A 13375-nucleotide genomic window follows, 5' to 3' on the forward strand; every position below is an offset into this window, starting at 1 on the left:
ATAAAATAAAAAAATAAAGCAGGAACTGGAGAGATAGCTTGGCATTTCAGAGCGGTCGCACCTCTTCAAGGGACCCAGGTTCAGTTCCCAGTACCAACATGGCAACTCACGATCAGTTGTAAGTCCAGGTCCAGAGGATCCATCACCCTCTTGGCGCTTTGGACACCAGGGCCACGTGTGGCGTGCAGATATAAGTACAGACCAAACACCCATAACGAAACAAAAGACAGTTAAGAGCTAGGCTGTGGAGAATCAGAACCTTCACATACTGCTGACAGGATTATAGAAGGTGACGATTTGGACAGCTTATAAATGTGTGCTTTTGTTTATATAAAAGCCACACATACATGTGCGCTCATGTATTTCACAGTAAAGCTCGTCTGTTGAGGTTTTTTATATATCTGAGTTTTGCCTTACGCTTTCAGCCTTTCCAGTGTCCCTAGAGGAGAGAGTAACTGTCATTACCACCATCATGCGTTCTGTGGGGTGCACAGTGGGACTGAGTGCCACAGGAGAGAGCAAGGAATGGGATGGAGGGGTGGAGGGGAGCCCCTGAGTCCAACTGCCTGAGTTGGATGTGGAGTGTTCTTTCTGACCAGTCCACCTCTTCCAGTTCGAAGGCTGCTCCAAGGCCTACTCTCGCCTGGAAAACCTGAAGACACACCTGCGGTCCCACACAGGGGAGAAGCCATATGTGTGTGAGCATGAGGGCTGCAACAAGGCCTTCTCCAAAGCCTCGGACCGTGCCAAACACCAGAACCGCACTCACTCCAATGAGGTACGTACTCGTGCCTGGGATGGGCCCGCCATGTGTGAATGCCTTGCCCTTGATTGTTGGGCAGCCCTGTTCTAGTTTCATTTCTATAGCTGTGATGCGTTACCGTGACAAAAAGGGACTCAGTATGACCTGTAATTCCAGGTTACAGTCTATTGTGGGGGAGTCAAGTCAGGACTCTCAGCTCATTATAAATACCACATCTGCAGTCCAGAGCGAAAAGAACGCATGCTTGCTTGATTGTGGGTACTCAGCTCCATCTCTGTCATCCAGTTCACTACCTCCTGCCTAGGGAGTGGTCTGCCCACAGAAGGCTGGGTCTTCCCTTATCTATCAGCATAATTAAGACAACACCCACAGACATACCCATAGGCCAATCCAAAACAGTCTCTCACTGAAACTATCTTCCCCACATGATACTACATAGATAAAGCATATGCCAGGTGCCTCCGCCCCCACCAGCCCCTCTCCTTACACAAGTCCTGCATACCAGCAGGTCTCCCTCTTTACACCACAGCCTCTCCCCCAAATGGCACAGCTCCATAAAAGCTCCATGGCACACTGACACTCCACACCTGTTTCCTCGTGTCTGTAATACATACAAATGCCACCATCTGCAGAAGCTGAAATCAAAACAAATGCTCTTAAAGCTGGACAACATGGTATATGTTTATAGTCCCAGTGCTGGGGAGGTGGAGGCAGGCAGTCCCTGGGGTTCGCTGCACCAGCCAGTCTAGCTGGGCATGATCCAGGACAATGAGAGACCCTTCTCAGAAATGCATGGTGCCTGAGAAATAAACACACGAGGAGAGCTTCCCAGTTTCCAAGTTGTAAGCATGTCCTGAGATATACTTTGCTCCCTGCTTCTCTGGCCATTGAATGGCTTCTGCTGCCCGGGTCACAGATAAGGAAACTGGCAGTCAGAGAGGTGATACAGCCTCTTAGAGGTGCCACAGGCCGAGAGCCAGGCTGGCTGGCCTCTCTGAAGCTGTGAAACTATGCTGGGCCATTGCTTTACCCACAAGTAGGTGTCTGCCTACAGAACAGCTGCCCTGGGCTCCTTCAGCCCTCTGTACATGTGGCAGCTCCTGCTCCAGAGGAAGGTATCGCATAGGCTCCACTAGGCTACCAACCGCCTGCCCAGAGCCCAGAGCAAGTGGAGCCCCTGGGCAGGCCCAAGAGACCCAAGGAAGGAACTCCCAGTCACAGCTCATCTATACAATCCCTGTGGTTTAGGCATACTGGTGTGTGAATGTCTGTATGTCTGTGTCTGTGTGTAATATTTTTTATATATGAATGTTTTGCCTTTGTGTATCTGCATCATGCATATGCCCAGTCAGAAAACAGGGTCAGATCTCCTAGAACTAAAGTTACAGGTGGTTGCAAGACACCATATAGGTACTGGGAATTGAACCCAAGTCCTTTGCAAGGACCTGGAAGCAACAAGTACTCGAACCCACTGAGCCATCTCTCCAACCCTGGGGAAAAGAGTATTTTTAACAGCTTAGATACAGCGTGGGCCCCCAAAAGACCTTTCTTCAGTGAATGTTAGAAGTTAGAGGCATTCTCAAAGGTTTCTGGGCCCCTTAGGGTCTCTCCAAACTGGAGCTAGCCTTGGGAGGAGTATGGGTATGTATGTGTGGACAGAAGTATATAGATGGTGTGGAGACATGTGTGTATTTATATGCACATGTATAGATGTGGGAGTAAGATATGTTACATATTTATATCTGTGTGTATTGGAATATTAACATATAGCGGATATTTATGTGTGATGGGTGATACATAAATATCTGTATATAGATATGAGATATTCATGTATATAAGTACTTTATGCACATGTACATATGAGAACATGTATGGAGGTATTTACATGTGTGTTGTGCATTTGTATGGGTGCAAATATGGAGAGTATGTGGGGCCATGTGGTTTATAGTATATCCATGTTTGCATACATATGAGTGCAAGTAGGTAGAGTTTTTCCTCAGGACCGCAGTCAGCTCTGTTCTACCAGCCACTATCCCAAATAACCATATAGAGAGTTATTAATAATTATAAATGTTCTGTTGACAGCTCAGGCTTGTGATTAGCTAACTCTTACATTTTAACTTAACCCGTATTTCTTATCTACCCTCTGCCATGTGGTGGTACCTTCTTTCAACACAGCATGTTCATCTTGCTTCTCTCTGCATCTGCTCATGACTCCTCTGACTCCATCCTTCTTCCCAGCATTCTTTCTGCCCCCTCCCCCACTCTCCTGCCTAGCCATGGGCCAATCAGCCTTTTATTAGCAATGAGAGCAATTCATATTTACAGCGTACAAAAATTGTTCCACGGCAAGTGAGGGTGGTTTATATGTGTGTATGTATGTTATGTGTGTGTGAAGAAGATATGTGCAGGGTTAGGAATATGTATGTGGTGGTTTGTGTCTGTGGATTTGAGTGAAACCAATCCTAGTACAGAGACTAGATGTTCAGATACTCGAGTGTGCACCCCATGGCCAGGTGAATGGAAGTTTCCTTGATCCTATCTGCTTTTGACAGAGACAGAAAGGTCTAATGAGCTTGAAATCCTAGTCCCGGTTTCTGGGGGAGCATGTGGGTCTTTCCCTCACTCTTTCTTTTATTTTAAAATTTTTTTTATTTATTAAAGATTTCTGTCTCTTCCCCACCGCCGCCTCCCCTTTCCCTCCCCCTCCCCCAATCAAATCCCCCTCCCTCATCAGCCCAAAGAGTAATCAGGGTTCCCTGCCCTGTGGGAAGTCCAAGGACCACCCACCTCCATCCAGGTCTAGTAAGGCGAGCATCCAAACTGCCTAGGCTCCCACAAAGCCAATACGTGCAGTAGGATCAAAAACCCATTGCCAATGTTCTTGAGGTCTCAGTAGTCCTCATTGTCCACTATGTTCAGCGAGACCGGTTTTAACCCAGGCTTTTTCAGACCCAGGCCAGCTGGCCTTGGTGAGTTCCCGATAGAACATCCCCATTGTCTCAGTGTGTGGGTGCACCCCTCGCGGTCCTGAGTTCCTTGCTCTTGCTCTCTCTCCTTCTGCTCCTGATTTGGACCTTGAGATTTCAGTCCGGTGCTCCAATGTCCCTCACTCTTTCTGGTCTGTGTCACCAGCCTCTTGTGGCAAGAGTTCTTTTGAGAGTGCACCTCCTCCACATGCAAGGGTAGTAAGTACACCAGGTATATGGGGAAGCCAGGCTCCTGTGGGCTTGACCTGGTGCACTCGATCTATAGCCTGTGAAGATGTTGGAGCCCTTAGTCCCCGTGCCAGCCAGGGCTGCCAGGGAATGTAGAATGGCTTCAGAACAGGCATTGCACCCATTTAGAGTTTGTCCTTGGGCCCCCATCCATAACCCAGCCTGACTCTCCTCCTAGAAACCCTACATCTGCAAGATCCCTGGCTGCACCAAGAGGTACACAGACCCCAGCTCTCTCCGCAAGCATGTGAAGACGGTCCATGGACCAGACGCCCATGTCACTAAGAAGCAACGCAATGATGTGCACCTCCGTGCGCCACTGCTCAAAGAGAATGGGGACAATGAGGCCAGTGGCGAGCCAGGTGGCCGGGGATCTGAGGACGGTGTGGAGGCCAGTAGCACCAGCCACACTGTGGAGGACTGCCTGCATATCAAAGCCATCAAGACAGAGAGCTCTGGGGTAAGACAGAGCTGGGTGCCCAACTGGCAGAGGGCAGTTCCCCAGCTCTGCACAAGGCCCAAAAGCCCAGTCCTCTGAGGGTTCTGCAAAGGCACCCCCTTCTCAGAATGGAGTGATGCCCCACCTTGCTCCAGCTCAACTTTCCTCCTTTATCACCTTGCACCCCCTCATGAAACCTGTCTTGTTTCAGTCACCTTCTCTGACCCAGCTCCTGCTGGGCAACTGAGGCTGGGGCTCGGGATGCCCTTCCTCCGTGATGCTCTGCACAGGATGTTTGCCTCCTCATCCAGAACCTGGGTACCACTGTGGGTTCCCACCCCTCTGTCCGTGTCTGTGTCGTCCCCACTCTAGCCTCTGCTCCTTTCGTTCTAACCACCTGTTCTTTGTCTCCACCTCTTTTTCCCAACTGTACCTCCCCTAAGGATAGACGCTACTGAGGTGAGCAGAGGAATGGGGTGGGGGTGCGGGTGCCCAGGGTGAGAGGGTGGACTGGGGTACTGTCTCAGGCCCCTGACTGGGCAGAGGTAGAACTGATCTTTGGAGAAGCAGGTGCCGCCATGGCAGTAGGTAGAGGTAGGCAGCAAGAGAGAGGCCAGCAGGTGTGGGGAGCAAGGAATCCAAAGCAAGAGAGGGCATGAGTGAGGTGTGGGGAGCAAGGGAAGGCAGGGATGAGGTCTGGAGAACAAGGGAGGGCAGGGGCGAGGTCTGGAGAGCAAGGGAAGGCACGTAAGGGTAGAGATCAAGGGAGGGCAGTGTGAGTCTGGGGAGCAAGTGAAGGCAGGGATGAGGTCTGGGGATCAAAGGAGGGCAGAGGTGAGTCTGGAGAGCAAGGGAGGGAAAGGGTGAGGTCTGGGGATCAAGGGAGGGCAGGAGTGAAGTCTGGAGAGCAAGGGAGGGCAGGGGTGAGTCTGGGCTAGATGGAGCAAAGACTAGTGGAGGGTACCGTGGTCAAAGCCTGCAGAGTCCTGCTGGCTAGAAGCATCTCCACTAACCTGGGCATGTATTATTATTGTGTTTTCCCAAGGAAGAGGCAGGGACAGGGAAGGCATTTGATCCAGAAATGAGCCTTAAACTACTGCATCTAGGGTTTGCTTCCGGGGCCAATCTCAGGCCACACTGGATGCTGTAGAGGGCTGTGGTGTTGACTTATTTGCCGGCCACACCCCAGCCCAGAGGGAGAGCTAAGTATTCCACTTTCATTTCTGTGGCTACAGCAAATACTCCAGCAAAAAGCCAGGAATGGCAAGTGTGAGGAAAGAATTTGAGTTACAATTCCAGATCCCTACCCATCATTTCTGGGAAGTCGAGGCAGGAAGTCAAGCAGCTAAGTGCGTCACATCCGCAGTCCGCAGCAGCGCTGTCTGCTGCTTTTCTCAGCTGGCTGTCTTCTCTCCGACAGTTCAGGACCCAGCACTCACATTCACCCTAGGTCTTCCTACAGTCCATTAATAATCAAGACAGTCCCCCACAGACATGCACACAGACCAACCTGATCTAGATCATTCCTTATCAAGAATATCTTCCCAGGTGAGTCTAGACTGTCAAGTTGATATGTAGCCAGTGTGGAGTGGCCGTGCAGGCAATGGCTACACGCCTTAGCTCCCTGCTCCTCCCCTGGCCTAAAAGAGAGCACTCTGTGCAGTAGGAGGCACCTAGCCAGCAAGTCACCAGACTTCTGTTATCCCTCGCTTCATTGTGGGCACATCAGTGGTACCACGTTGAGTACCTTCTTTCTGGGTAACCGTAGTCACCTTCTACTTACAATAGGACAAATCCTTGCTCATGTAGAAGGCAGTTTGGGTCAATCTCATCGTTGGGAAAGAAGGTCAAGGGTGGACTTAACCATCTCCTGCAGGCAGACAAGGGATGGGTCGCAAGTGTGTCTTCAAAGTAGTTCCCTGCTTCCTCCTGTCCCTGCCCAATCAAACACAGCAGTGTATGAATGTGGGGTGGGCTCAGGACCAGACGACTTCTCACACCCTCTGAGCCTGTGCCTTCTGCCTTGTCCCTACAGCTGTGTCAGTCCAGCCCCGGGGCCCAGTCATCCTGCAGCAGCGAGCCCTCTCCCCTGGGCAGTGCCCCCAACAATGACAGTGGCGTGGAGATGCCGGGGACGGGGCCAGGGAGTCTGGGAGACCTGACGGCATTGGATGACCCGTCTCCAGGAGCTGACACCTCAGCCTTGGCCGCCCCCTCCACTGGTGGCCTGCAGCTGCGCAAACACATGACCACCATGCATCGCTTTGAGCAGCTGAAGAGAGAGAAACTCAAGTCACTCAAAGATTCCTGCTCATGGGCTGGCCCAGCTCCGCACACCCGCAACACCAAGCTGCCTCCCCTCCCAGCAAATGGTGAGTGACTCTGTGCTTAAAAGCCCAGGTAGGAGAGAGCCTGGGGCTGTTTTCTCTTCAGGCACCTTGCAGTCTTACTGACTACCCACAATGAGACAGATCGATGGTTTCAGGCTCTCAATGTCTTATTCAAAAAAAAAAAAAAAAAAAGAGAGAGAGAGAGAGAAAGAAAGAAAGAAAGAAAGAAAAAGAACTGAAGAAGCCCACAGAAATAGCAAAAAAAAAGACACATTTTCTTCAGAACTGAAGCATGAGCACAGGCCACTTTACACAGCTCAAGAGTTCCTGATTATTGCCCAGGACTTCCTCTAGGAAGAGGAGACAGGTTGCTAGGGGCAGGGTGTGGATGATCTGTCTTTTGAGTTTGATTAGCAGCCTTAGGTTATATAAGCCTTAGTTCATTGTCCTGATTTTATCCATATGCACACCCAGTCATGTATAACATGATAAATGTCGGGGGGGGGAGGTCCCTGATAGTTCACTCAAAGAATATAGTTCACCTTACTATGTATGGCACCCCGAACAAGTTCAGGCCAGATCAGCCTGGTTCCTTGGTCGTAGCTGTATTTCAGAATATGTTTGGCCACTAAAGGTTCCTGAGGGTTAGTGGGAAACTAGAGGTCAAAGTGACCAGGTTTTTTTGTTTGGAGAGGGATATGGGTGTAGCTCAGTGCAGGTACAAGCTCCAAATGTGTAAGTGTTCTGCTGGTAAAGGAGTGTGTACAGTGTCAACCAAGTGAAGCCCAATTGCTAAGCTTTCTCTGCACTTGGCTACTTCAACCTGACTTTGTACTACATGGAAAGGAAACAGACTCAGAGAGATGGAGGGGCCCCACCCAAACCCCAGGCAGCAGTAAAACTTGGTTCAGGTCTGTGAGCTGCAACATGCATGTTATTCTTCATGCAGCATGCCGCTGTCATCCTCTAAACACGGGCAGACCCTGCTACAGCTCCGTCCTGACCTAGCTGTTCAGCATTTGGGGTGTCATGGCAAAGGCTCGAGGAAGGAACGCAGTATGGCTGCCATCCCAAAGGAGCCACAGTCAGATTCACGTGCAGGGCAAGCCACAAAGCACCTAGGATAGAGCGGTGGGGAGCTGGGGTACTGATGTACTGAGCAGGTGCCTTCTACAGGAAAGAGCAGGGGGGGGCTTCACGGAGGAGGTGGTGCTCGGCAGGGTCTTCATCGCCAAGAGCATCTCTGGAGTGCCAGTGGCACTGCCACCCACGATGGAGCACACTGGCACACCAGCAGCCCCATTGTTGGAAGGACTGCTAGAAGAAGACCGTGAGTTCTGCAGGACTGGGATCTCCTGGGTTGCAGACGGCTGTCTCCGCTCCACTCAGGGATGAGACTTCATCTCGTCCCTGGTCATAGGGGACGTGATCACTTGTCTGCCCATCTCAGCCCCAAAGGGCTATGAGAGGCCTTGACTGGCCTCTGCCTATGCTGAGATCAGCCTAGACAATACTGGGAGGCCCTGCCTCAAAATAGAAACGAATCAAACAGCAAGAGCTGGAGATGAGGCTCAGACGTCCAGTACTTGCCTGTTATCCTCATGGCCCTGAGTTGTCCTCAGCACCAAATCAAGGTTGTGGTGGTACACACCCATAATTCCAGCGCCCAGTAGATAGAGACAGCAGGATCAAGAGCTCAAGGTCATTTGGTCACAAGCCAACCTGGGGTACCTAAAACCTTTGTCTTCAAGGGGGGGAAACCCTCAATGTGGGGACATAGGAACTATGGGCTGGGCCCTCCTGAGCCCGTCTGTCAGTAACCCGTCATAAGTGCAGGTGCAGTTTATATACAGCTAAAGAAACTGGGGCGGTTTCTCTGTGCAGCCCTGCTGTCCTGTAGCTCACTCTTTAGACCAGGCTGGCTTCGAACCCAGAGATCTGCCTGCCTCTGCATCCCGAGTATAGGATTAAGCACCATCATGCCATCTCACCTGCCTTCCTCCTTCCCAAGCTATATCCAGAATTCTTCTCTATTGAGTGCCTGCTGTGTACCTGGCCTTGTGCTGGGGCTCCAGGCTCAGCCTGGTCAAGGTAGAGGAACCGGTTACTCGGAATGGAATATAGGTGATTTTTTGGTTTGGGAATGTAGCCGTAGGACTAACACCACCAGGAATTAAGTGTCCTGCAGAACACAGCTCTTGGCCTCCTCTGACCCCTCTGTTCTTCCCTAGGTTCTGTCCTGGAAAGCTTCAATGGCACTGGGGGCGGTGGGCCAGCGGGACTGCTGCCCAACCAGCGGCTGCCAGAGCTGACCGAGGTGACAATGCTGAGCCAGCTGCAGGAACGAAGGGACAGCTCCACCAGCACCGTGAGCTCGGCCTACACTGTGAGCCGCCGCTCCTCTGGCATCTCCCCGTACTTCTCCAGCCGTCGCTCCAGTGAGGCCTCACCTCTTGGTGCCGCCCGTCCACACAATGCCAGCTCAGCAGACTCCTATGACCCCATCTCTACAGATGCCTCCCGGCGCTCCAGTGAGGCCAGCCAGTGCAGCGGTGGAGGCCCAGGGTTGCTGAACCTTACGCCTGCGCAGCAGTACAGCCTGCGTGCCAAGTACGCAGCGGCCACTGGTGGGCCGCCACCCACACCGCTGCCCGGCCTCGAGCGTGTAAGCCTCCGCACCCGCCTGGCGTTACTGGATGCTCCCGAGCGTGCGCTCCCTGGCGCTTGCCCACATCCACTGGGGCCCCGGCGTGGCAGTGATGGGCCTGCCTACAGCCACGGTCACGGCCATGGCCATGGCTATGTGGGCGCGGCTCCTGCCTTCCCCCACGAGGCGCCAGGCGGCAACATGCGCAGGGCCAGTGATCCTGTGCGGCGACCGGACCCCCTGGTTCTGCCTCGGGTGCAGCGTTTCCACAGTACCCATAACATGAATCCAGGTTCACTGCCGCCCTGCACCGATCGACGAGGCCCGCATCTACAGAGCCACCCTGGCGTGGATAGCAGCCTGACTCGTAGCACCTACTCCCCGAGACCCCCTAGTATCACTGAGAACGTGATGATGGAGGCCATGGCTGCCGGAGTAGATGGCACAGGACTTGAATCCGACCTGGGGCTGGTGGAAGATGAGCTGGTGCTGCCAGACGATGTGGTCCAGTACATCAAGGCCCACACCAGTGCTTCTTTGGATGACAGCACACAACAGGGGTATCCCGCAGAAAGCACTGGCTTCCCCGAGAACTCTAAACTGCCCAGTCCTGGCCTACAGGGCCACCGTAGGCTAGCAGCTGCCGACTCCAATGTGGGTCCTTCTGCTCCTGGACTGGGGAGCTGCCAGCTGAGCTACAGTCCCTCCTCCAACATCAGTAAGAGCAACATGCCTGTGCAGTGGAATGAGGTGAGTTCTGGCACCATGGACGCCCTGCCCAGTCAGGTGAAGCCACCTCCTTTCCCTCATGGCAATCTGGCTGTGGTTCAGCAGAAGCCAGCCTTTGGTCAGTACTCAGGATATAGCCCACAAGCCGTGCAGACCAGCCCAGGAGGTCTAGACAGCACCCAGCCACACCTACAGCTTCGTGGAGCCCCCTCTGCAGCCAGAGGGAGCTACACGCAACAGCCTCGACAGCTGGCCACAGGCAGCCAGTGCCTGAGTGTGCCTGCCGCCCTGAGCCCTCAGGCCAACTACAGCCAGACCCACCCCCAGCTGAGCCCGAACATTAGTGGACAGCTGAACCAGTTCTCTCCCTCCTGCAGCAACATGGCAGCCAAGCCCAGCCACCTGGGACTCCCTCCACAAATGGACGTTGTCTCCAATGCCAACATGATAAGTGGCCATCAGCGGGAGCTTGGGATGGCCAATTCATCCCTGCCTGGGTTGTCCCAATCTCAAGCAGTCCTGAGCTACCCCCAGCAGGAAGGCTACCAGCAGAGTTCCAACCTTCTGTCCTCCCACCAGCCTAGCTTCATGGAGTCCCCGCAGAGCACTGGCTTTGGTCTCTTGCAACCTCGGCCACCCCCTGAGCCCAACACCGCCAGCCGTCACCGCGCAGTACGTGTCGGGCAACAGCAATTGTATGCCAGGACCACTGGCCAACCCATGGTCACGTCTGCCAACCAAGAGACGGCAGAAGCTATGTCCAAGGGAACAGCAGGGACCATGGTATCCCTGGCCCCTCAGCCATCTCAGGACACAGGGCGGTCACAGGACCAGAACACACTCTACTACTATGGCCAGATCCACATGTATGAACAGAATGGGGGCTGCCCAGCTATGCAGCCCCAGCCTCCACAACCACAAGCTTGCTCAGACAATATCCAGCCCCAGCCTCTGCCTTCACCAGGGGTCAACCAGGTGTCCAGCACTGTGGACTCCCAGCTCCTGGAGGCCCCCCAAATTGACTTTGATGCCATCATGGATGATGGTGATCACTCGAGTTTGTTCTCTGGTGCACTGAGCCCCACCCTTCTCCACAATCTCTCCCAGAATTCCTCACGCCTCACCACACCCCGGAATTCCCTGACACTGCCCTCCATCCCTGCGGGCATCAGCAACATGGCTGTCGGGGACATGAGCTCCATGCTCACCAGCCTGGCTGAAGAGAACAAGTTCTTAAATATGATGACCTAAAGGCCCTGCTACAGAGCGGACCTGAGCAGCCTGAGCTTCGTGGAACATGAGAGTCTGATCTCTTTGTGAGAAAAAAGTGTTAATTAGGTCTGAGAGGCTTGGGCAATGGCTGGTTCAGACTCGCAAATATTTTAAGGAAAGTTTTAGGGGCATCCTCTTTGCTGTTTGACCTATTTTTTGGAACACTCAGAAAGTCTCGTTCAGAAAGAAACCTGTTTACACAATGCTCGCCAGCCTTTGGTGTTTATGGGACTACTCAGTTCTGGCTTCTTTGCCTCTGCCATTCCGCTAATGAGAGAGTGTATTGGCCAAGGCTTTCTAAGTACATGCCCAAAGAGGGACGGGAAATCATGTTTGGGTTTGAATCTGAGACCATGCTGGATACTCTGCTCTGAGAAGGGTTTGCCGCTCTGCCGCTGGTAAGGAGAAGGGATTGCTGCCTCCCCCGGATTCTTCCATGAAGCTTGCTAAGGTTGCTTACCACGGAGGAGAAAGGTGTATCTGCTGGATATTATAGCGTCTCCTCAGTTACTGCTATCATCTCCATTCCCTTAGGCACAACGGGACCCGCAGATTTCCTGAGTGGAGAAAAATTAATAAAATACATATCACGAGGAGATAAACTGCTACCTGGGACAAGCCCAGAAGCCCCCAGGGGCCTCTCCTGCTTACAGTGTTCGGAAGCGTACAGTGGTGCCCCTCCTGGGAAGAACACTTGTGTCTAATTCCTCGGGTTGCTGTGGGCTGGGGATGGACCAAGGTGAAGAGACCGTCCACGGAAAGAGCAAGTTGCATGTTTACCCAGTCTTCTTTCTCCTGTGCACTACCCCTCTCCATGGAAAATTCTAGGGCTTCTCCACACTGTGCTGGGTGGCCAGCTGTCCACACCTAACCACCACGTGCTGTCTCAGTACTTTCCGCTCCCCTGATCTCTGCCCTCCTCTCCATGTTATTTGGCATGGACCAATGACATGCATGGTGTTTGTGGTTGGGTGAGAGGGCATAGGATTGATTCTTGGACTTGGAGGAACTAGTCACTGAATTTTCTTGTTCGGTGTGGCCTGGCCCCAGATGAGAAGGGGCATTTGGAAACTAACTGCAGAAAGAATCAGTCGAGAATACCCTACAGGGGGACCCATGCCTCTTCCCCACCACACACCTGCGCACACCCCATCCAAAACTTCTCCCTTTGAGTTCATAGACACTTTACCAAACCAAACCTCGCCACTCGGAGCTTCCCTCTGGCCATGGCTCTGGCTTCAATGAGGAACTTCTTAGCAGAGTCTGGACCTCTGGGTCCTAAGACAGCAAACCTGTCTGTTTACAATCTAGAGACAAGACCGACTCCAAATGACAGCTCTGGGCCATGCCCACGGGTCAGTGGTTCCAGTGGTGGGACCTCACTGCCTGATATAGACCCTGACTTCCCATTCTCCACTTGTATCTCTTTTGTGTAGATATCGCCATCCCTGAATACACTGTGGGTGAATCGTCCAGCCAAATTTATATTGCCAAACATTTTTAGCTTTTTCTACATGCTATAAATTGAGATGACATTCTCAACTTGTAAATAAGTCTTTTTGTACATTAAAAATAATTTTTTCATAATTTATCTTGTCGATCTGCTTTTCCCTTGACAGTAGTTAATGAGAATCTAGGCAGTAAATTTGGTGCATTTGAACAGAAATTAGGCTGTATTTTTTTCACAACTGTGTCAAAACTGACTAGCCCACCTTAACCTAGACAAGCTTAATTCAGAATCATTTACTGGCTGTTTGCTGCTGAGAAGTGAGACTTTGGAGTGGGAGCAGGCAGGGTTTGACAGGTTGCCAGGATGCAGATACTTGTGAGCTTTCTCAGCACGTTTGAGTCAGTTGACTGGGGTCCCAATGTGCCAGGTCTCATGTCCCAGGCACAGTCTGGTTCCTGGTGATAATGTTTTGGTTACTACATCATGTATGATCAAATCCAGACAAAAGCAACTTACCGGGAGAAGGG

General features: G+C 52.2%; 1 protein-coding gene across 6 annotated transcripts in view; it reads left to right on the plus strand.

Moving 5' to 3' along the window:
• Gli2 (GLI family zinc finger 2) overlaps positions 1 to 12985 on the plus strand; it is a 221748-nt gene extending 208763 nt beyond the window's left edge. For all 6 annotated transcript variants that reach the window (XM_050124487.1, XM_050124484.1, XM_050124486.1 and 3 more), the window contains 4 exons: positions 614 to 778; positions 4160 to 4441; positions 6456 to 6792; positions 8982 to 12985. In XM_050124487.1, the coding sequence (XP_049980444.1) occupies positions 614 to 778; positions 4160 to 4441; positions 6456 to 6792; positions 8982 to 11377 (3180 nt within the window). In that variant the 3' untranslated portion in view covers positions 11378 to 12985. The remainder of the gene's footprint in view (positions 1 to 613; positions 779 to 4159; positions 4442 to 6455; positions 6793 to 8981) is intronic.
• Positions 12986 to 13375: the final 390 nt, after the last annotated feature.

The sequence above is a fragment of the Alexandromys fortis genome, unplaced genomic scaffold, assembly GCF_014885135.2.
Source record: "Alexandromys fortis isolate MF-2015 unplaced genomic scaffold, M_Fortis_MF-2015_v1.1 scaffold_232, whole genome shotgun sequence".
Lineage (NCBI taxonomy): Eukaryota > Metazoa > Chordata > Mammalia > Rodentia > Cricetidae > Alexandromys > Alexandromys fortis.